This window comes from Tenrec ecaudatus, chromosome 4, assembly GCF_050624435.1.
Source record: "Tenrec ecaudatus isolate mTenEca1 chromosome 4, mTenEca1.hap1, whole genome shotgun sequence".
Taxonomy (NCBI): Eukaryota; Metazoa; Chordata; class Mammalia; order Afrosoricida; family Tenrecidae; genus Tenrec; species Tenrec ecaudatus.
Window position 1 is genome coordinate 25,779,369 of NC_134533.1, and position 21,913 is coordinate 25,801,281.

The 21,913-nt window shown below is 58.9% G+C and overlaps 2 protein-coding genes across 3 annotated transcripts in view; one reads left to right on the forward strand and one right to left on the reverse strand.

Annotated features, from left to right (window-relative positions):
* TP53I11 (tumor protein p53 inducible protein 11) lies at positions 1-17,428 on the forward strand. Of its 2 annotated transcripts, none has more exons than XM_075545846.1 (8): positions 1-144; positions 11,638-11,700; positions 12,402-12,544; positions 13,034-13,092; positions 13,328-13,376; positions 13,519-13,615; positions 15,024-15,125; positions 15,308-17,428. In XM_075545846.1, the coding sequence occupies exons 3-8, from the start codon at positions 12,416-12,418 to the stop codon at positions 15,439-15,441; spliced, it is 570 nt and encodes a 189-aa protein (XP_075401961.1). In that variant the 5' UTR covers positions 1-144; positions 11,638-11,700; positions 12,402-12,415; the 3' UTR covers positions 15,442-17,428. The 2 variants fall into 2 exon arrangements, with proteins under 2 accessions (XP_075401961.1, XP_075401960.1); XM_075545845.1 differs by having other exon boundaries at positions 2-144; positions 12,272-12,544.
* The window catches only part of TSPAN18 (tetraspanin 18), a 21,187-nt gene continuing 16,626 nt past the window's right edge, over positions 17,353-21,913 (reverse strand). The window contains exon 7 of the mRNA XM_075545844.1: positions 17,353-20,335. Coding sequence (XP_075401959.1) covers positions 20,288-20,335 — 48 coding nt within the window. The 3' untranslated portion in view covers positions 17,353-20,287. The remainder of the gene's footprint in view (positions 20,336-21,913) is intronic.

A 21,913-nucleotide genomic window follows, 5' to 3' on the forward strand; every position in this document is an offset into this window, starting at 1 on the left:
AGACCCCGGCCTCGCAGGGCGCCGCGCGCAGTCCAGCCCGGCCCGACCCTGCCCCGCGCCGCGGCGCGATGCGAGGCGCCCGCCCCGGCCGCCCGGCCGCCCCGCCAGCCCCGAGCCGCGCCGGCGCCAGCACGCACTAGGCACGTAAGTTCTACTCCCGGGCCCCGCACTTTCCCCGCCGCCCGGTGCTGCGCAGTGCAGCTCGGCGGGGCTCCCCACGGCCGCCGAGACTGCGGGCTTGGCGGGGGCCGCGGGCGTGCGAGCCGCCTCCCACCCGCCCACCCCGCACCTTCCGACCCCCCCCCCATCCGCCGGGACTCCAGGGGGTCTCCTCCCGGGCGCCGCCCCGCAGCTCCGCTTTCTCCCCGCGCTCTCCCCTGGCAGCCCGGTCCTCGGACTCGGTTTCCCTCTCCTCTCCGCCACTCCCTCCTTTCGGGACTGGAGGTCCCCACCCTGGGCCTCCGCTTCTCCGGCTGGCGCTCGCTGCTTGCGAGCGGAAAGCAGTTTCGCTCCCCTTCCGCTCCGCTTTTGTCCGCGCCGCGCAGTTCTCGGCCCCCTCCCGCCCCCCGTCACCCCCAGTGCCGCCCCTGTCTTTGTGCCCGAGCCCGCGGAGTGCGTGGCACAAACTTGCGAGCCCGAGCCCCACGCCGCCCCCGCACGGAGTCCCCGCCGCCCCGAGTCCGACTGGACCTGCCGGCTCCAGGGCCCGTCGGGCAGGGGTGCTGGGCGGGAAGACTGCTCGCTCCCCGGGACCCCAGCTCTGCCGCTCCGGCCTCACAAAGTGCCGGAGTCTCCGGAGCCCCGAGATGGAGAACTGATTGGGGAGGGGGAGGGGCAGGTCCGGGGGAGACCCCTGCGCGGAAACTGCGGAGAAGCTGGACGAAATCGCCACCGTGCTCGACTCCCGGGCGGGGGCACAGGTGGACCGAGACCTGCCGCCCTCCCTCCGCGCGCGCATAGGAGCGGGCCGCGCGGGGGTCCCTCCGGACGCAGGAAGGCTGCCATGGACAGAATGTCCCCACTGCCCCGAGTGACCAGGATCCTCTAGGGACCCTCCCAACCGCCAGCTTACGTCCGGCGCGCCGCGCGAGGCCTGGCACTAACTCTGGGACTCCTTATTTCTCCCGGCCCGGGTCCTGTCCTCCAGCCGGTTTTCCTTTGGGAAAGATGGGAGCGGGGTGGAGGCCCTGAAGCCCCAAACGCCACCCAAACTCTGCGCCCTCGGCCAAGTTCGCCTAACCGTGCCCGCACTTCCTGGTTGGGTTCCGGCAAACTTTTCTGAGCGGTGCCAGCCTTCGAGGGTGCCCAGCTGCAGGGGTGCCCAGCCCGGCTGTGCGGCTCCTTGGCCCTCCCCTCCTGGAGGCCTGGGGAGAGGGGTCCACAGCTCCTAGGGACTCGGGGGTGTTTTGTTGAAGAGCCGGGAGGGGGCACTGTACACCCGGTTAACCACACAGCGGTGCTCACTACTCACAAACTCAGCGGGGGTGGGCGGGGGGGGGGGAGGCATTCTATAGTCTGAGTTAGTAAATAAAATCCAGCCAATTCTTCAGGCCTGGCATCCCACCTGTAAAACGGGCTGCCCAGATCCTGCTCAAGCATGAGGGCACCCAGTAGCCCCGGCTCATGGTACCCACAGGATACCTGCTGCATGGGTATTTGATGTGCGATGGAGGGCTGAGACCCAGAGCCCCTTTTACCAAGACTTGGTTGTCACTACCTATGGGCTGGCCAAGTGTCCCCAGGCCCTGCTGCTCCCCCCCTCCCCCAGCTTTTCCTTCCCTCTGACTTTCTGAGAGTCCTACCTTTGCTGCAGGATCCCTGGTGGACCAAAGCCAAACTAATGGACAGCGTAGGGGTGACTCAAATTCAATCTGCAGCTTCAGGGAAGAGCTGGAATCCTGTCACCTGGGAAACCCTGTGTGGCATTTCTAGTTAGCACCTAATGAGAAAGGAAAGGGCCTGCCCCCAGGGGGCCAGGGGACAGATGAAGTGGGATTAACAATAGCCTTTGATTTTCACTTAGACCCAGGCTGTTTTTTCTCTGAGGAGCCTGTCTTGGTTACCTAGTGGGCTGCTAGCCCCAGGGTCTGCAGTTCAAGACAACCAGCCACTCTGTTGGAGAAGTTACTATTAAGAGTTACAGTCTCCAAAAAAAAAAAAAAATAGAGTGCATGAGCCCTTAATAAAATGATTAAAGTAAATAAATAAATAAATGAAAAGAGCCTAGCTATAAAAAAAAAGTTATAGTCATAGTCTCAGAAACTCACAGGGGCAGTTCTACCCTGTGCTATGGGGTCACTGTGAGTCAACATCGACTTGATGGCAGTGAATTTGGGTTTTGTTTTTTAAATTTGTAATTTTTTTCCCTCGGAGGGAACAATGAGTGCTGTCCTACAAATAAAGAGAGCCTTGGGAGGGCTGCCTGGTAAGGGTTGGCCTGTTGACCATAAGGTCGGCAGTTCAAACCTACTAGCTGCCCCTCTAGAGAAGGATCAACAGCCTTGGAAACCTTATATGAGGTCAGTCGCTATGAGTTGGAATCAGCTCAGTGGCAGTGGGTTTGGGTGCCCCAAATGATTTGTTGAGCAAAGTGCCAGCCCCAGACCCAGGCAAAATGATCTTGTCTTCCTGGCCCAATGTCCAGGGGTGGGTACGTTGGGCGGGCAGGGAGGCCTCTCGGAGGTGACTTTTAGGCCAGACTTGAGGGAGGTAGGAGTGAGCTTCTGGGGGGGGCAATGGGCCCCCCTGATTGGAGTGCCTGGCCTATGTGAAGAACATGGAAGAAGCTGGCTGGCCGAGGGGGTGGCAAGGAGACAGTTGGAATGGCTGCCTGATATTTTACAGGTAAAAGCAGAAGGTGATCAGAGATGGCATTTAAGTGCTCCTGGGACACACAGCTCCAGGACACATGGCCATGCAGGTGCCTGATGTTCTGACAGGTGGCCCTGGCACCTTCCAGGCACCTTGCTTCTTGATCATCCATTCAACAACACTGGCTGTACCCCAGGGGCATTTTATTTCCTGGAACCCATTCCTAGCCCCCTCTGCAGGCCCACCTAGGGTGGTAATGCCTGTGGAGGCTGGCAGCATCTTTCTTGCTTCCTCTTTCCACTTCTTTCCTACATCGGCCCACTTCTGACACCATCTTGGTACAGAGAGGTTAAGTGGGAAACTGAGGCAACATGGCACTCCCCCCAGTCTGAAAAGAAGAGTCGCCATTCTCACAGAGCGTTACTACAAAGCAGGCCTGCTTCTGGGTGGTTTCAGGGTGCTCACTGGTGAGGTAGGGTGTCCTCATCAGACCCACTTAGCAGCTGAGGGAATTGAGGTCCAGAGAGAGACAGTCCCTGGTCCAAGGCCAGGCGGATAGTAAGTGGTGGTGGTGGCTGTGGGCCTTCGAGTTGAATCTGTGATGGGGTAGAACTACCCCGGAGGGGTTTCCAGGTTGCTATTGTTAAGGGGAAGAGCCCAGGTGGTGCTATTGGGTAGGCATTGAACTGATAACCTCAAGGTCTGTGGTTCAAATCCACCAGTGGTTCCTGGGCAGGGCAGGCCACCTGCCCCTGCAAAGAGAGAGAGCTTGGGAAACCAGACGGGGCCCAGAGTTGGACTAGGTTCAGTGGCGGTGGCTGGGCTTTCGTTAATGAGTAAGGTTGCGGCTGATGGCCAGCTCTTTCTTCCCAAAGACTTTTCAGTTAGCAGCCAGTGCTTAACAGTTGTGCCACCTGGGCTTCTAATTAGTGGTAGAACCTGAGTTGAAGCTAGACCCATTTGAGCCTTACCCATGCCTTTACCAATCAGTAAGGGAGCTGCTGGCCAGCTTTTTATTCCCAAAGACTTTTCACTCCTAAGTCTTGGGGCAGAGGCAGGACTTGGCATCTGACTGGTCCTCATCCTGGGAAAAGTCCAGCCACCCTTCCGTCTGCCTCCGCCACCCTATCCAGGACACGAGTCCCCACTGGTTTCGAAAATGCTGGCTGGATAGCAGCCTGCATTCCTTTAAGAAAATGCCACTCCCTCCCTTTCGGCCCCCCTCAAACTTCCCCCTGGGGTTCATGGAAGGCTAAGCTCTCACAAGAGCCCTGGCCCCATGGGATCCTGCCGACTCAATGACAACGCCAGCTGACCTTAAGCTCTCTGACCCAGTCCCGGGCCCAGGGGGAGTCTGGTCTAGTCCTGAGGGACAAGTTTTCTGTGGGTAACACGCAGGTCTTGTGGGTAGTGCTTGGACCCCACCCCTGGCCAGGCTTCTGAAGGCAGCTTCAGACCCTGGTGGAGGGGAGCCAGGCCGGGCGGGGACAGGACCCCACTTCCTGACGTCTCCGAATGTTTACGTTTTGCCTCTAAAGCCCTAGAGATGGATGGGTGTTTGTGATGAAAGTTTGGGCTTTGCTTTTCTGCAAAGTGAGTGCCTTGGGGAGAGAGATGGAGAACTAGCAAAGGAGAGCAGCAGGAGCGGTGAGTCATCAGCAGGGGCTGCCAAGCGCACAGCTCCTCCGTGGTGGCTAGTGGGGGGCGGGGCTTGGAAGCCACTAGGGGCGGGGCCTCGCCGCCAAGCGCACGTACCGGAACGGGGCGGGGCCGTGGAGACCACACCCCCTGGGTTTTTCTAGATGAGGAACGTGGGACATTGCCCTCTGAGCTTGGCGTCACTGGCCAGTGCCTCGGGAACACAGGGCAGCCACCTGCGACCAGCTCCCAGCCCCACCTCCCCCTCTCCGTTGGAGTTTCTTCAGGTTACGGGGAGGGGGGAATGGCCGTGGAGCCCCTGTTACTGGCCTGGCCATGGGGAATAGAGTGACAGCCTGCCCCTCAGCTCCCCGGCAGACGCTGGTTCTACTGTTTGTCACCCTCCCCGGTGACAGCTAGTAGACGGTGAGCAGGCTGATGAGAGGGACATATGATGACACAGCCCTGGCTGCCTGGCTTGGGGTCTGACTAATCAGGTCCGCCTGTAAGCTAATTACCCCTCCTAGGACACTGGCAGAAAACACCCACAGGGGCAGCTGCAATGGAGGAGGTGGCTTCTGTCCCTGCCCAGCCAGGTGTCCTGAGGTGCCCCCCTACACACACACCCCACTCACCCCTGCCCTCAGCTCTCTCCACACCCACACCCCATTTACTTTTGAAGGGACCCCGTGCTCCCAGAGGCAGGTAGCCCAGAGCCCTGCTCCTTCGCCTTCTGGAATGGGACACACCCTCACAGGCTGCCCCTGTCTGGAGAAGAGATGGCCAGGCTTGACTTTTGTGCCACGGGGTGGAGGGTCAGAAGGGCAGCGTTGAGATGTGATCACAGGTCCCTTTAAACCCAAATCTCTGCCCTTGATCCCGCATTTGCCTACCTAAGGATCCATGGTGGTGCACCGAGTTAAGTGCTGGACGGCTACCCTTGAAGTCAGCGGTGGTGCAGAACCCCCCCCTCTACACACACACACACACACACACACACACACACACACACACACACACACACGGCTCCTGGGAAGGAAGACGAGGCTGTCTGCTCTCTGAGAATCTTCCTTCTCCTGCTTGTCCTGTGCAGAGGGCTGCTGTCAGTTAAAATTGACTTAATTGACTTGGGGCAGCCGGTGGGTGCGTTAGGGTGCATGCTGGAAGCTCTAAGACCTCCTGCCTGGTGCTAAGCCCACCTGCTGGGAGCAGCAGCCCTCTCCAGCCTCTCTCCTCCCCTCCCCTCCCTTTCCCTCCCTTCCCTTCTTCTCCTCTCCCAGGCTCCATCTCTCCCTGTGCTCCCCCTAGTGCCCCTAGGGGTTAGGGGTTAACCAAAGCTGGGGGATTCCTGCAGCCCTTCCAGGTCCTGCTGGAGTCACAGCCCAGAGGCTGGACCTTGGGGAGGAGTTGCGATACTGGCCACCCACTTTGGGGCCATCCCTTAAAATACACAATACAGGCAGCTTCCCCTGCACGCCCCCCCCCTGCCCCCACCATTTTTGGGCAATATGGAGAGCATGACTTAGATCTCAGCTCATCTTGAGGATCCAGCTCACCAAACACCTGTGTCTAGCCTTGCTCCTCTCAGATGCCCAGTTAAAACACAGGTCACTTGATTAGAACCCCATTACCTGCTGTTTACTTCAAGGGACACTTGCACTCCTTGCTTATGCCCCAGTTTCTTCATCTGTAAAGTGATCATTCTTAGGGAGGAGGCACCTGCTTTGGGTAGGTGAGCACACCTCCCCCCAGCTCTGGGCCAGATGCCTGTGGAGGCAGCTCTCCATGCTGGATGGGGAGAGACAGCAGCTGCCCTGCAGCAAGCTGGGTGGGGGTGGGATGGGGGGGCGGGTCTTGTTTGAGAAGGACTGGGCGCTCAGCCGAGGGTGTCCCCTTGTATCACTGGGAGACTCAGCCTCTGAGGGCTTCTTTGGACCCTGAGGTCCTGTGTCCCGGTTCCTAAGCTAGCCCTCTTGGGTGCTGCTCCTAGTTGGGGACCCCACTCTAGTCCTGTGGAAAGCAGGCTTCCTGGGAAGGCTGCATGAGGATGGGAAGGGCCTTTTGGGATTTGCTGGGGGCTGGCCCTTGCCTGGCTGACTGCTGGCTAGGTAATGGCCCCATTCCTGTCCCCTATGCACACGTCCCATGTGCTGGACCCCTTGGCTGCTTCACTCCTAGTTCTCACCTGGGTCACCCCCGCTTATTTCCTGGACATCCCCGTATGCCAAGGCACTCTGTGGAAAGCATTTGCAGCCCCTGAGGTCAGCAGGGTTTTTATGAGGGTGGAAGCCAGGCCCACGATTGACTGACTGATCAGGGTGGCTCACCTCTGCCTCCCTGTCGGGTCCCCTCTGCCCTTCAGCACCACCAGTTTGTGGGTGACTGGGAAGCTCCTGTCCCCTTCTGGGCTGCAGTTTACTGCCTGCTTATCTGTGGACCTGTGGTGTTGAAGGGGCTGGTAGGATTAGGGGGCCTGGCGCCTTTAGCTGACTCTCACTCATTACTAACACCTATGCCCATCAAGTGCCTGCTGTGTGCCCGGCAGTGCAGGCTTGACCAGGGAGCTGCCGGGCAGTGACTAAGAGTGCCAGGTTCAGTGTGACTGGGACTGCCTACACAGAAGCCCTTTGGGGATGCCCAGAGGGAGGGAGAGGGTCTGTGCCCAGGGAAGGCTGCCTGGAGGATGGGCCTTAAGCATTCCACTAGGGGCAGTGGGAGTGGCAAGAAGAGCCTCCTGGGGGAGGCAGGCATTTAGAGTGGGGGTGAGACTGGGCAGGGCAATGATTTGCTGCCTGAACTGGGGATTCCTGGAGCTTGAGACCGGGGCAAAATTGAGAGTGAGGCCTGGAGTCTGTGAACTACGTTCCTCCTCTCCTTGCTTGGTGGCCTCCCCTCCCCACCAGCTCCAGCCTCCTTGGCCTGGCACCCTGGGGAGCCCTGGGGCCCTGGAGAGGCAGCTGGGTCAGGGGAGGAAGCAGGCTTTTTCCACTGGGCACGGCTGAATGAAACAGGGAAGTAGAAGGGCAGGTGCCAGCTGCATGCCCCTCCCTCCCTCTCTCCACCAGTGCAGGAGCCCACTCCCCAGGGTTGGAGACTGAGGCTCCGTTGCTATGGTCACTTGCAAGGCTAAGCAGCTGGTAAGAGGACAGGGCCGGGGTAGGAACCCATGCTGTCCTCAAAGCCCATATCTAGCCAGGCCACACAGGGTGGAGTGGGGGTTCAAAGCGGGCAGGACTGCCCCTGGCAGGAGGGCGGGGGCTCTGGAATGATCCCGGGTGGTGGCAAAGGCAGGTCCATGGACATTATCCCAGATTATGGGCTAGAGTGTTTAATTGTTACCGTGGCACAGAATACTTTTTTTTCCCCCCTATAAGGGGATAGTAGGCCAAATCTGTTTGGGAATCTATGGTGGGGATCCTCCTCCTGGTAAGGTGGGGGAAGTGAGGTTGCAGACTCCACTCTCCCTGGGGAGCCCCTGCCCTGGGACCTGGTTGGCTGTCCTGGATAAAGCCCAGCCTTCCATCCACTCCTGGGTCTCAGGACCGGACACTCCTCGTCTGCATCCGGTAGACTGTGGTGCGGGGGGAGGAGGGGCCCAGGCCTGTGATGTGTGTGTTTGTGTGCGTCTGTGTGTGCTGGGGTCGGGGTGGGCGTGGGGTGTTGGACCCGACCGGACACCTAAGGACAGCAACAGTAGCCACAGCTCTCAATCCTCTGGGTTGGGACAGCCCGAGGAAGTCAGCAGACACTGCTTGGGACGCTCCCCTGCCTTTACTCCACATCCACCGCCATGTGGTAGTGGCTGGAGGAGGACGGGTGTTGGCGCCCAAGCATGGTGTACTTTCCGGGGGCTCACGGAGGGCACGCCTGCCTTCCTTACACCCCACATTTTCCCGGGGACTGAAGCACAGCCTGAGTGTGTCATCTGCCCACAGGCACACAGCTAAGATGTGGCCCATCCAGGATTCGAACCCAAATTCAGACCCAACCCACTGGCATCGGGTCTGTTTCTACTCCATGGACCCTCTAGGGCAGAGCAGAGCTGCCCTTGTGGGGTGGGTTCCAAGGCTTGGCATCTTTACGGGAGCAGACAGCCTCTTCTCTCTCCTGGGAAATAGCTGGTAGGCTCAAACTACTGACCTTGTGGCTAGCAGCCACCCACTGTGCCGCAAGGGGTCCAGATTCAGACCCAGGGAGCCTGGATCAGCAGGCAAGCTCTCGACCACTAGACTTCAGCTTGTAGCTGGCACTTTATATAGAGCCTGTTCTGTCCGCCGTGTGAGGAGCCCCGGTGATGATGTGGTCATGCCTTGGGCTGCTTGGCACAAGATGAGCAGTTCAAAGCCACCAGCGGCTCCCTGGGAGAAAGACGAGGCTTTCTACCGCCATAAAGCATTTCGGTCTCAGAAACCCAGGGGGCCAGTCTACCCTGTTCTGCAGTGTCACCGTGAGTCGACATCCACTCGGTGATAGTGGAGTGTGGTTGTGGCCTTCCATCCACATGTTGTCCCTTAGGCAGCCCTGGTGGAGAAGTGGTTTGCGGGGTTAGGTGCTACCACGTCCCTTTCCTGGCCACCCCCCACCCCCATCCCTAGAGTGTGTTCCTTAAATTATGGATGCAGGTTGCCAGACCTTTCTTCCTTGGCACTGCCAGATGGGCATGAATGACCCTTTCTTCTGTCATGCCTGTGCTGCCAGGGGTCCTTGGGGGGAAAGCCAGGGTCGTGATTTCCACGTTGGGAACACTTGGATCCAGAACAGAAAGGTAACTTGATCTGATGTCTTTTTAGCAGATTCCCTTCCCTTGTCCACCCAGGCTTTACATGGAGAGCCCCTGCCCCCCCTGCCCTCCCCTCAGTGCTGGTACCCATAGGTCGTCATAGATGCAGCTTCTTCATTCACACGTGCTCTTGCCCCTCTCTGCGCCCTGACCAGGGTTATCCTTGAATTCACCCCCAGACCCACCCAAACCCAGCCTACACTCACCAGTTTGTGACTCATCCCCACCTTACACGGCCGGTGGAACTGCCTGTTGGCGCTTCCAAGGCTTTTAAAATCTCTATGGGAGCAGACCGCCTCACCTTTCTCCTGTGGAGCGACTGCTGGGTGTGAACCGATGACCTGGTCATCTGCAGCTCAGTCATGACACTGCCATCAAGCTCTCCAATGGATGAGAATTGCGGCTTCGTTTCTCAGATGGAGAAACAGGCTCGAAGCCATTGGGTTGATTTGTCCCACCTTGCAGAGCCAGGGAGGGGCAAAGTAAGACGGAATCAGGCAGCACCCCCAACTCGGCTTTCACAGACCAGGGCACCTGTCTGCAGCAGCCAAACAACTGACCCTGTGAAGTGTTGACAGGACGTGGAGGAACGGGAATGCCCAGCCACGCTGAGGGGTGCAAGATGGTACAGCTGCTCTGGCATCCTGTCCTCCTGCCACGTGTTGTCCGATGCACAGCGACCCTCCGACAACACACGGGACACTGCCAGTCCTGCAGCACCCTCGCCATTTTCTCGGGTCTGTGCCGGTTGATTGCGGTTGCAGCCACTGTGTCAGGGCACCCTGTGGGGGGTCCTCTTCACGTTCCGTGCCCTCCTCCTTGACCAAGCCTGGTGTCCCAGCGTTCCCACTCCTGGGTAGGATTGCCTTGGAGAAATGGAGACTTAGCATCGCAGGCCAACCTGGGCGCACGTGTTTCTAGCAGCTGTTTGCAGAACTGCCCCAAGCAGACTCCTGACGCACAGGCCAAGTCGGAAGGCGTTCAAAGGCATTGGGACGGATGCACAGTCTGTTAAACCACTTCATTTACATAACGTAATTGAAAGAAAAGAAAGGTTTCCCCAGACTCACAGGCACGGATCAACCAGGGGCTTGCGGGGCGAGTGTTTGGGGGGGCTGGCGGAACTGCTCTGTAGGGTTCTTTGGACGCGATCCTTACTTGAACTTAGGCTCAGCTGCTCCTTGGGAAACAGCCAGCTGCCTCACAAACCCTATAGTAAGTTACCATGGGTTGGAATTGACTTGATGGCAGTGAGTGTTTGTTGTTGTTTTTAATTTTCATTGTTGTTGTTTGTTCTAAATACCGGAGGCTGAATTCATAGAGCTGGAAACCAAAATAAGCCCAGTTTACTGTATGCAAATTAAAACATCCAAAGCCCGGAGGGGAATCCCCGAGAGGGAGGGGGCGGGTGGCAGGGCCCCTGGCTCCCTGGCTGCTGGTCAGGAGGGGAGGGTGGGGAGGTTTCCTGTTGCTCTCAGCAGCTGCATGCTGGCGCTTGTGGGTGGGCAGCCGTGGGGTGGCAGCGGCTAATGAGGGCCTCTGTTTGGACTCTGGAGAAGGGGGTGGCAAGCAGCTGAAGTGTTGTGACGGCTCCCCCAGGCCCTGGCAGAGCCAGTCAAACCCTGGCTGTGGGCAGAGCCCCACCTACCCCCACGCCTGGCATCCCTGGCTACGGGGTGCCCCAAGGGGAGGACATCAGCAGTGGTGCTGATTGGGTGCCTCTGTGCTGCCATTTAGGGGCTTCAGGACCCCCCAGGATGGTGGGGGAGGGCAGGGGACGAGTTTCCCTGTTTTCCACATATGGAAGTAAGATCAGGGCGAGTAGGGTTGGCCAGAGCCAGGCCTTTTGGTGGGACTTCATAGTCACTAGATCCAACTGGACCCATGACTTTTAACATAAACTGGGTCCTCTTCCACAGGTTAGCTAATGCTTCCTGGTGTGTTTTGCAGGGAGCCCTGCTGTTGTGGTGGTTATGAGTTGGGCCTCTAACCATGAGGTCAGCAGTTGGAAACCACCAGCTGCTCTGTGGGAGAAAGACGAGGCTTTCTACTCCTGTAAAGACTTACAGTCTCAGAAACCCTCCGGGGCAGTACTACCCTGTGCTATAGGGTCGCTGTGAGTCAGCATGGACCGGTGGTCTGGTCAGGCTCACAGTGACCCTACAGGACCGGTGGAGCTGGCCCAGGGAGTCTTCCAGAGCAGATGACCGGGGACTGCTGTCCCTTTGCTGGAGTCCCTGTGTGGGGTTGAACCTTGAACCTTTTTGGGTGGGTAGCAGCCAACGCATAGCCCTTTACTGCCTGAACCCTTATCCCAAGTCTGGAGCGGCGGGAGGTGCTCTGCTAGCGCGGTGGCTGCCCGCCTTCTGTTCTGCCCGCCCTTTTCTGAGTGTACATCCATCTCGCAGAGATTTTGTGCGGATCGAAGACAAGGCTCTCCGCTCACCTCGCCTGAGTCGGGGCTTGACACGGTAGGTGTTCCTGACCTGGGGGGCTGCCGGCATGGGCCCCACACTGGTGGGTGACGTGGGTTAGCAGCAGGGGAGGGGCCAGGCTTGGGAAGGCCACTTGGACTGCCCACAGCCCCTGTTAGCTCTCGGGGCCACCTTCCCTCCTGCTGAGCTTAGCCGGGGCCCATCCCTCTCCCTTCTTTCTGGCAGGTTGAAGGAAGGTGTCGGGGAGTTGGGAGGGGCAGGGAGAGAAGGCCTTTCTGGGTGGCAGGTGGGGCGGTATCTAAGTTCAAGGTCAGTGGGGGGCCTGTACTTCAGAACTAGATACCCCTCCCTCCTGGGCCCCAGTCTGGGTACATTTGTTCCACTCTGAGCCCTGGCTGACCCAGGCTGTAGTGACCACACCCTGTTTCCAACCCCCACGGTCCTTCCAGCTGTCACCCACAATTGGAAAGGCCTTGGGGGGTCCCTGCCCGGATCTGTTTCCCAGATGAGGAAGCTGCAGCAGGACAGGGCACCCAGCAGGGTGGAGAAAGACCTGAATGCTCAGTCTGGGTCCGTGGATGCCCACCTGCCCCCTACCCCTCACCAGGACTCAGGCTGAAGAAAAGCCCCAGTAGACCCTGTGGTGGGCTCTGGCTTCTCCCGGCTATTAAGACCCTCACTCCTGAGGGCTAGGAGCGGGACAGGACCGGCAACCTGAGGCTGACGCCTCCCCCCAGCTCCTCTGGACAAGATGGCGGCCAAGCAACCCCCACCCCTGATGAAGAAGCACAGCCAGACGGACCTCGTGAGCCGCCTGAAGACGCGGAAGATCCTGGGTGTGGGCGGGGAAGACGACGATGGTGAGGTGCACCGCTCCAAGGTGGGCCCCCCTGGAGGAAGGGTCAGCCCCGGCCCCAAGCAGGGCAGCTGGCCCAGCCACAGCCGGCAGGACTGGGGATGTCGCTGGGCCTGTATTGCTGCAGGAGCCTGGGGATGCAGTTCCTTGGCCTAGAAGCCTAGCCGGGGGAGTAGCATTCCGAATGGAAACCCAAGATGGTTAGACAATTAATTGAGTGTTTGCCCAGCGTGGCAGGGCCGCGCCATCTCCTTTCTTCAGGAAGTGTGGATACAAACTTGTGCCCCATTTCGGAGGCTCAGAGAAGTCGGTGGGCCTTGCCTACAGCCACACCAGTTAGCTGGCAGAGCCCCCGGCACCTAGCCACTTTGAAACTTCAGGGTTAGAGAGAGCCAAGAGGTGTGAACGAGGTGTGAATTCAGCTGAGCCATGCCAGGTGTGGTTGGGGTGGGGTGCAGAGGCTGTGAGCGGTCAGGGCAGTTGAGGCTGAGTCCAGCTCCTCTGTGTCCACAGATCAGCCAAGTCTTGGGCAATGAAATTAAATTTACAGTCCGGGAGCCTCTGGGGCTCAGGTGAGCGCTTGTGTGTGTTTGGGGGCTCCCCAAGGTGGTGTGGGGGGGATGGGAGCTGCAGAATCGCTTGTGCCTGGGTAGTCTGGCCCCTTGATTCCATCCTGTCTCATAAGCTTCCCCAAACCAACCGTCTGGGGAACTTGGCTGGAGCAGGGTGGGTCCTTGGGACGGGCTTGGGTGGTATCGCATGCAGGGCCTGGCTATGACCCTCCTCTCCCCCCCACCCCCCCTGCAGGGTCTGGCAGTTTGTGTCCGCTGTCCTCTTCTCTGGCATTGCCATCACGGTGAGTCCCTGCCCCTTCCCCGGGCCCCTGACTGTCCCTGCCCCCCCCCCATGTCCCACCTGGAGCCCCCTGGTCCTTCTGAGCCCTGACCTAAGACAGAGCCCTAGAGCGTGACCTCTGAGCACCTGTCCTGCTGTCCTAGGCCCTTGCCCTACCCGACCAGCTCTACGATGCTGTCTTTGATGGAGCCGAGGTGACCAACAAGACTCCCATCCGCCTCTATGGCGGCGCCCTCCTCAGTGAGTGTGACTGGGGGAGGGGATGGGCAGCTGAGGGGACCCCACCTAGGAGCCTCTATCTGATCTGGGAGTAAACCTCCCCTCCCTCCCACTTTGGAGGCTGCTGTACCCCCCACCTCCCCATGGGCCCTCATTTGGCTTTGTCTCTGGGCATGCCCTGCCATCTTGTGGTCACCGGCAGAATTCACCCAGGGGATTGGAACTCCGCTGCTGCCATCATGTCTGTGGGTAGGGTGCTATCCTGGGAACTGGGTATAGAAGTGAACACCGCTCCCCAAAACACACGCCCCTGGGCCTCCCAGCCGAGATGAGAAGGCGGACTGACCCTGGGCTGTCCACAGCCCCCACCCCACTCCATCGTCACCCTAGCCACTGGCTGAATGCAGACCCACCCAGCCTCTTTGAAGCATTTGTTGCCTTCTATGCTGAGCTGCACCAGGGCCTGCTGGGAAGCTGCATGGGAGCCTTTGAAACTCAGCTCCCCTCGAGAGCCGGACTCCAGCCACACCTGGGGACAGGCTGTCCTGTTCTCCAAGGCCTTTGTACAGGGTCCCTCCAGTCTTGTCCTGACTGGGCTTCTGCTCAGCCTTTAAGGGCAAGCTCAGCTATCCTGGGGGCGGGCGGGGACTGAGGAAGCTTCCAGCCCTTGCCCTTCAGTGGGAGAGCGGGTGGAGGGACTGGGCTTGCTGGTGTGCCTGTGCCTGGGGCACACTGCTAGTGCCCACGGTGAGCATGTGCTGGGCAGCTGCTCGAGGGACTCCCCTGCTGCTGCTTCAGTGAGAAGATGGGCTCTGTGCCCCTGCCGCCCAGGGGAGTCCTTGTTGGGCTTGGGCTCCCTGTTGCCAGGAGCCCCGGGGAAAAGCGTCACAGTGGTCTCACTGCCGCCAGAGTGGCTTCTGACTCCTAGCAACCCGATAGGACAGGTGGACCTCACTGCCCCTGCGGGCTTCCGAGCCGAACTCTGTCGGCACTTACCGGAGGAAGCGTCCTCTTGTTCCTAGAGTAAAGCTCGGAGGAACGGCTGGTGGTTTTGAACCACCTACCTTGCCACTAACCCCTCAGGCCACCAGGGCTCCGCCTAACAACGGTAGGTCCAGATAACCGTTCACAAATAGATTATGCCCGCCTGGGATGGGCATACTGGCTGCAACTCCAAATCCCCATTTTACAGACAGAGACAGAGGCCCGGCGTGGGCAAGCGACTTGCCCTGGCCCGGGTCCCTGAGTAAGTGGGGAATGCCAGGAGCAGGAGGGAGTTGAGTGGGGAGGGGGTGAGGCAGAGGTCACGGGGGTGGTCTGATTTGAAGCCGAGTCACCTGCAAGGAGGTGGGGCCACTGGTGCTCCTGCCGTCGTGGGGGCAAGGGAAGAGGAAGGGGAGCCCCACGCACTCTCTGCCCCCCTCCCCAGGCATCTCCCTGATCATGTGGAACGCTCTGTACACGGCTGAGAAAGCCATCATCCGGTGGACGCTGCTGACTGAAGCCTGCTACTTCGGCATTCAGTTCCTGGGTGAGTGTGGTTGATGAGTTCGCCGTTGCAATTCCTGCGACCCACCGCGCATGTCCACGCAATTGCGTACCCCGACCCCTCCCAGTGGGGAGGCATCAGAAGAGAGCTACTTGGGGCTGGGAGAGGGGTGTGGCCTGGACTTGATCTGCCTCTTGTCTGACGTGGTCACCTTTCTCCCACAGTGGTCACCGCCTCATTGGCCGAGACGGGTCTCGTGTCCCTGGGCGTCCTGCTGCTCCTGGCCAGCCGCCTCCTCTTTGTGGGCATCAGCATTTACTACTACTACCAAGTCGGCCGGAGACCCAAGAAAGTCTAGGGGACCGGGCAGGGGGAACCTGAGACAGGGGTGGGACCAGCCTGGTGGTGAGGGGTGCGGCCTCCCTCCCGGAGCCCAGGGCACCCTGTACGTTGCAGAGTGCTGGGAATTTAGATTTGAGGTGCCGGTGTGGGGAGGGAGGAAACCCGCATCCTTGTTCTCCACCCCCACATGTGAGGATACCTCCTTGCCTGTCTCAAGTCTCCTGGCCTCCGAGGCCCGTGACAGACATGGACTGGAGGGCTGGCGCCCATGGGGTTGAGGGCAGAAGCAGAGGTCCTGCTGGAGAAACTTTGTATCTTTTGAGAAAGGTACCAGGGACTGCCACCTTTCCTTTCCTGGCTGGTCTAGTGAACTTGGCACCTGCCCTTGCCGAAAACCCCGGCAAGCCCCCTGCCCACCTTTCACCTGTGCTCTTTACCTGAACACACGTCTCCTGGCTGCCCGGCCCTGGGCAGGTAGAGCAGAGGAGCCTGGCCCTGTTTCCACCCCCCAGCCTGGCCCAGTGGGAAATCTCCTTGGCTCTGGCCACTCAGCTCCCAGTGCCCTAGGAGTCCCTTGAGTTTGGCAGGCTGTCCCAGACAGATGGACGGAGGTGATGCCAGGTGGAGGCTATCTTCTTTTCTTTGGCATATCCTCCAGCACCTGATGGTCATGACCCCGCCCAGGTCCCACTTGAGCCTGCAGCTGACAACTGGTTCCCCGAGAGCTGAAGACCCCCTGCCCTGCCCCTTCCTGCAGGTCCACCTGCCCAGGCATCCTCCTTGGCCCCTGCCTCCTGCGCTTGCCTTCCCTCCTGCCCAGGAGGAGGTGGGCATAGTGGCCAGCAGCAGCCTCAAGCCCATTCCTGCCTTTCCTGAGCCTGGCTGCCACCCCAGCAGGTCTTTGCATGGCTTCCTGGGAACTTGCCCTGCAGCCACATACCCAATCACACAACCTGTGACCAACAGGGTGACACCCTGCTTGCCCAGCTGGGGAGGAGGTCCAAGGGCTGCCCCAGGCTCTGCTGAGCTGGACTGGAGAGGGGCCTTGTTTTCCTGACACCCATCTCTGGCACTACCACAAATCCTCACCCCTGCTGCCATGCCTGGACTGCCTGAGATCCTGCCACCACCTATGGGTGTAGGTGGAGGACATCTGATGGGCAGGAACCCTGGCTGGAGTCTCCGCCCGAGCCAGGCCTTCAGAGGTCACGGGCGATTGATTCCCAGAAGCAGAATGGATGGCAGGCAGATTCCGTGTGAGGAGGCAGACCCTCGCCCCTGCTGGTTCCGTGGCCCTGTGGAGTGTGTTGTGGACCATGGGGGTCCTCGTGGCTGAATCTCCCTTCTCCCCCATGGAAGGAGACCACCAGCCCTTTTAGCCCTTCTCAGTCTTCAAGCTCTGCTTGGCCTGTTCAGCCTCAGCAACGGCAGGCTCCCCCTGCCAACTGGTGGCTGTGCAGGAGGCCCATTGGCTGAGACGCGAACCCATGTTTTCTACGTGGAAGAGGAAGATTCGACCACGGAACCACTGCGGCTCTAGGGAGGTGGACACGCTAGCTTTGGAGTCAGTTTTGCACTGGGCATCTGCTGGGGTCGAACCAGCTAAGCCTGCAATCTCTCTGTGTAGAAGGGCTGTCTGGCCACTGGCCCAGCAGCACTCAGGAAGCGAGTTGCTTGGTTCAACACTGTAGTGGAGCCGGCGGGGCGGGGCTTTTTAGGGATGTTGGTGTGGAGGTAAGGCTTGGTGGGACATAGGCAGTGACGGAGGGGCCATGTGGGGTACAGCTCGCTTTCAGGCTTGGGATGCCCTGGAATACCATGCCTATAGCCCACCGCTGTGACCTGACCCCCGCCTCCTCGAGCCATGCTCCTGCCTTATCCCGGCTGCCCCACCCCAGATTAAGACTGCCTTCTTCATAGTCACTATTTATTCTTCGTTCCAGTCTCTCTTCGTAAGAAACTCATACACACACACAAAAAAAAAAACCAACAAAAAATAATTCAAAACCAGCTGTGTGGGTGTCCTGTTTTATATGACGACAACTCCTCTTGATAGAATATAAAAAGGGGGAGAACTTCGGGGGGAGACGTGATAAATTAACTATCTACTGCAAGAACCGTATACAGTTATCAAAATAGACCTTTGACAAGACTCACAGGGAAGGGTTAAGGAAGCTTCTGGAAATAGCGCACCAGGACCTGGGCTGGGCGTGGGGGCTTGCGCCCACCCTGCTCTTGGGATGCGGCTTCCCTTATCTACGGCTCACTGGCTTCAGAACGGGAAAGTGGTTCTTAGTACAGAGTTGGGAGTGTGATGACAAGTACCAGGTAGTCCTGGTCCTTGTCTATTCGGGTCAGAACTCTCAATTGTGGGCTAATTCTTGGGGGTGGGGGGAGGAGAGAAGCCATCACATCCCCTTCGCCATCAGCTGCCACCGAGACCCCACCATGGGCTGCACCTGGATCTGCTTGGCCTGAGGCCTGATGGTCTTGTACTCTAGAGACTTGTGTCTGATGAGGGCTGAGCTTCAAGGTTGAAGTCCACTACAGTGAGTTACAAGGTCAGCCTTTCGAACCCACCAGCCACTCTGATAGACACATAAGTTAATTTCTACTTCTGTAACTTTAGTCTCAGAAACTCAAGGGGACAGTTCTACTCTGCCCTACAGGCTCATTTTGAGTTGGAATTCATTCAATGGTGAGTTTAGCTGAGAGATGAGTGGCCTTGACCTGGGAGCTACCAGAGACGTGTGGCCAGGGGCAGAGGAGATGGGCCTTAGACTCAAGAGTCCCTTGGCAGCTCCAAGGAAAGCCCTTTGGAATGAGATGGTGGAGCTAGGTGCTGGTACAGTGCTGTTGCTGCTAGTTCCCACCCCTGTGGCAGACATCACTAATCAAACTGGAAGACAATGGCCTTACTGCTCCAGGCTGGAGGTGAAACACCAGTGTGGCTCCTCCTGGATCCCTAGGACACCTGTCCTCTAGGGAGCTCAGAGGACAGTCACCAGGGCACTGTACTACAGGGACAGCTTGTGAAAACTCCACTTGGAGAGTAAGGGGGTAAATACTGGTGGGGAGAGCAGGGCATGGGAGAAGGTGGGAAGTGGCTAAGCTGCATCTTTTACAGCTGGTACAGGGTTGCTGGCAGCCTCTCAGAAGAGTGTGGCAGACAGGAATACTGACTAGGCTGCAGCACTGACCTTGCTCCATTTCTGGAATCTATGAGGGGAGTTGGAAAGTGGCACAGGATCCTGGGGGAGAGAGAACAGGCTCCTCCTAGGAGTGGAGCCTGTGCAGATCCTAACCTGTCATGCCATTGCCACACCAGTGACAGGCATCACTAATCAAATTCACACTCCCAGGCAGATATCACTAGTCAATCTGACCAGGCTTGGCAGGCACCCCTAATCAAGCTTAGCTCGTCTGGGAGGCATTGCTAATAGGGGTTTCAGCACCCCGTCCCATTGAGCCCAAACCTCAGTATCCTTGGCACAGCACCTGGCAACCATTCCTGAGTAATCGGGATCGAGGGGCCCATAAAATCCAGGGGCCAACATAAGCTTAGGCCCGTGTGTGTGTAACTCCTGCTACGTGGGCATGAACACAGGCATGGCGAAGGAATGTAGCACCCACCGCTATTCGTTTACACTGCTGAGCGATCTCACAGCCGGCGATGGAAATTGCGGTGGGAAATAGAATTGGGGTCCTTCAGGCTGGAGATGAGGGCTGCGGGGGAGCCAATGGCTGACCTTAATTCTGCTGCAAAGGTGAACAAGCAAGGTATATGTGCGACTCCATGAGAGAACCCCAGACAACCAGAAGCTTCCATGTACTGAGCTGGTGCTATAGTGGGTGGTCCAAAGGCAGGGGGGCTGCCTGGGGAGGTAGTGAGCTCTCTGTCCTTAGAGGTGTGGAAGCAGGTGGTTAGAGGAGTCTTGGCAGGGAACTTCGGTGTATGGTCTCGGGGCTCCTTCCAGCCTCGGGAGCCAGGTAGGGAGTGGCGGAAAGGGAAGGGGTGGGAACTAGAAACGCCCTGTGACTTGTGCACATGTGGGGGCTTCAGGAGGCAGGAGGGAAAAAGCACCGGGGGTGGGTGGGTGGGGTGGGCAGCCCAGAATTGTCTCTGCTATAGAGTCAGGAGGAGGCGCTTTCAGGCCAGCCGGCTCCACCCTCCACCAGGATGCTGGGGACGGACGGGTGTGGCCAGCAGATCTGCTGGGACCAACAGAGCCCTTGAAGGAGCGACAGGTTTAGTTTGGAACTGCCACGCATGTGCTGTGTGACGATGCCCAGTTGCTGCCCCTCTCTGGGCCTTTAAGGTCATTTGGTCCAACAGATAGGACAAGCAAGGTGCCTGGCAGTTGGACTGTCCTTGGAGGCTGCGTTCACAGCCCCTCTGGGCCCCAGCAGAAGGGCCAGGAACCATCCTGTGGGTTCTGGCTCCTCGAGGACATGGGTGGCACCCCTCTCCTTGGGGACATGGGCGCTGAGGACATCTCTCGGGGCTCTGCTGTTGCGTCTCGCTGACCACTCACTCACTGTTGGCTCCGAGCCTGAGGCTTCGAGAGCGGAGGCCGACTGCATCCTGCAGGCCCAGGAGGGGCCCTGAAGCAGTGCTCTCCTGGTCTTGTGCAGACTGCCTCCTGGGTACAGGCGCTGGGGCCCCTCGGAAGCCCCCAAACAGAGTCCAGGTGGGGTGGGGGTGGGGGTCCGGGTCCGTCAGTCCATGTTTCTGTCTTCATTTTGTTTTGTTAAAAAAATAGCTATCTCCATCCTTCCCCCCTCTCCTCCTGGGGCCAGGATGGCAGGAGCTCGGGAAGGGGAGGGCGTGGTTCTGGGCAGTGTCGGAGGCCAGTCCATCTCTACTGGATGCCCCGGAAGAGGCACATGGCAAAGATCATGGCGAACAGCTGTGAGGGGAACAGAAATTGGTGTCAGGGGAAGCCACAGTGCTCAGTGGCCTGGGGTTAGGAGGCGTGAGGTGGGGTGGGGTGTCCCATCCAGGAGAGGGGGTGCCGCCTCCCCATTTATATCATTCTGCCAACTTGCCCGGCATTCTCCCCTGGGGCCAGCCCCCACCCAGCTGCCGCCCCGGTATGTTGGGTTGTGGAAGGAACAAGGCCTTTGGACATGCTGGGACCCCCCGTGAGGCCTGTGTGGCTCTGCCCCTGGACTCTGAAACAGCCCTTCTGGTTCAGTTATGGTGGAAGAAGCAAAGTCAGAAGGCCCCCATGTTGGTGAAATGCAGGTGAGCCAGGTCGCCGACTGGAATGGGAAAATGGCAAGCCCAGGCCCTGCTCGGAACCGGTTCGCTTTCTGAGGAAAGAGGGCGGCTTACATGTTGCCTAGCAGCCAGGCCTCGTGAGCCAGAGAGCCAGAAACTAGGGTGCCCGACTCAGCGGTGGCAGCCAGACAGGCTGATTGGAACGCGTGCCCCCACCACTCATTGCCATGGCGCCAGTTCTGACTCCGGGTGAGTCTGCGGGACAGAGTGGGGCTGCCCCCCTGACGTCCATCTCCGGGGCTGTCCGTCTCCACGGGAGTCAACCACCAGCCTGCCCACTTTCGTCTCCGCCACGGCTCCACCAGGGCTCCCTGCCGATCTCCCACACCAGACCGGACGCCTGAAGGGCTGTCGCGGGGCCTCCCCGAGCCTCTCGTTCCCAGGATCTGACTGTTGTCTTCCCCATTGCAGTCATCGCATCTCTTCACCCACATTAAAAAACCCAGATCTGTTTCTCATTGTGCTTTGCTGGCCAGGACTGAGCTGGTGAGGACCCGTTTGAAGCCTGCTCTGGCCTGAGAATGGACCGAGGAATTGGTGGGTGCCTGTCTGGGTGCTCTCATGGGAATTTTCCAGAGGAGAATAGGGCAGCACAGAGGCCAGGGGGCTAGCCTCAAGTCACCCAGCCACCCGGGGAGCTGGGGTCTGAGTCCACTGAACCCTGACCTCGGGGCCAAGGCTCAGAGCCCCTGTACTCTCCTTCTTGGGCTCCCATGGGGTGGTGACATGTCAGTTAAACAACATGTTGATAAAGCTAAAACCAAACTCACTGCCATCGAGACGATGCCGACGCACAGTGATCCCATAGGACAGGGTAGACCCGACCCTGTGGGTTTCTGAGACAGTCACTCTTTATGGGAGTAGAAACCCCTGTCTTTCTTCCGTGGGTGGAGGGGCTGGTGGTTTTGAACTGTTGACCTTGCAGTGAGTAGCCCAGCTGTAACCAGTGGGCCACTGGGGCTCCTCACAGGATGAGATAGCTGCTACGCGCAGGCGTTTAGTAAAACGCCACTGGAGCTGTGACGGCCAGTCAGGGAGTTTCTGAGCACCACCATTTTGGAGGGAGGACCTGCCTGAAAGCCTTGGGGTCCGGAGCAGAGAAGCTCTGCATAGGTGCTCTGTCTCTGACCAGGACTGATACCTCTGTGGTCAGCGGTGGCCTTGCCAGGACAAGAATCAGTTCCTAGACCACAGGCTTGTGGCC

What these genes read in the sequence shown, in the direction of transcription:
- TP53I11 (XM_075545846.1), top strand. Translation starts at nt 12,416, where the DNA reads ATGGCGGCCAAGCAACCCCCACCCCTGATGAAGAAGCACAGCCAGACG. An exon ending in TCTCTGGCATTGCCATCACG is followed by an intron (nt 13,377 to 13,518) that starts GTGAGTCCCTGC and finishes CTGCTGTCCTAG; the next exon opens with GCCCTTGCCCTACCCGACCA. An exon ending in CTATGGCGGCGCCCTCCTCA is followed by an intron (nt 13,616 to 15,023) that starts GTGAGTGTGACT and finishes CCCCCTCCCCAG; the next exon opens with GCATCTCCCTGATCATGTGG.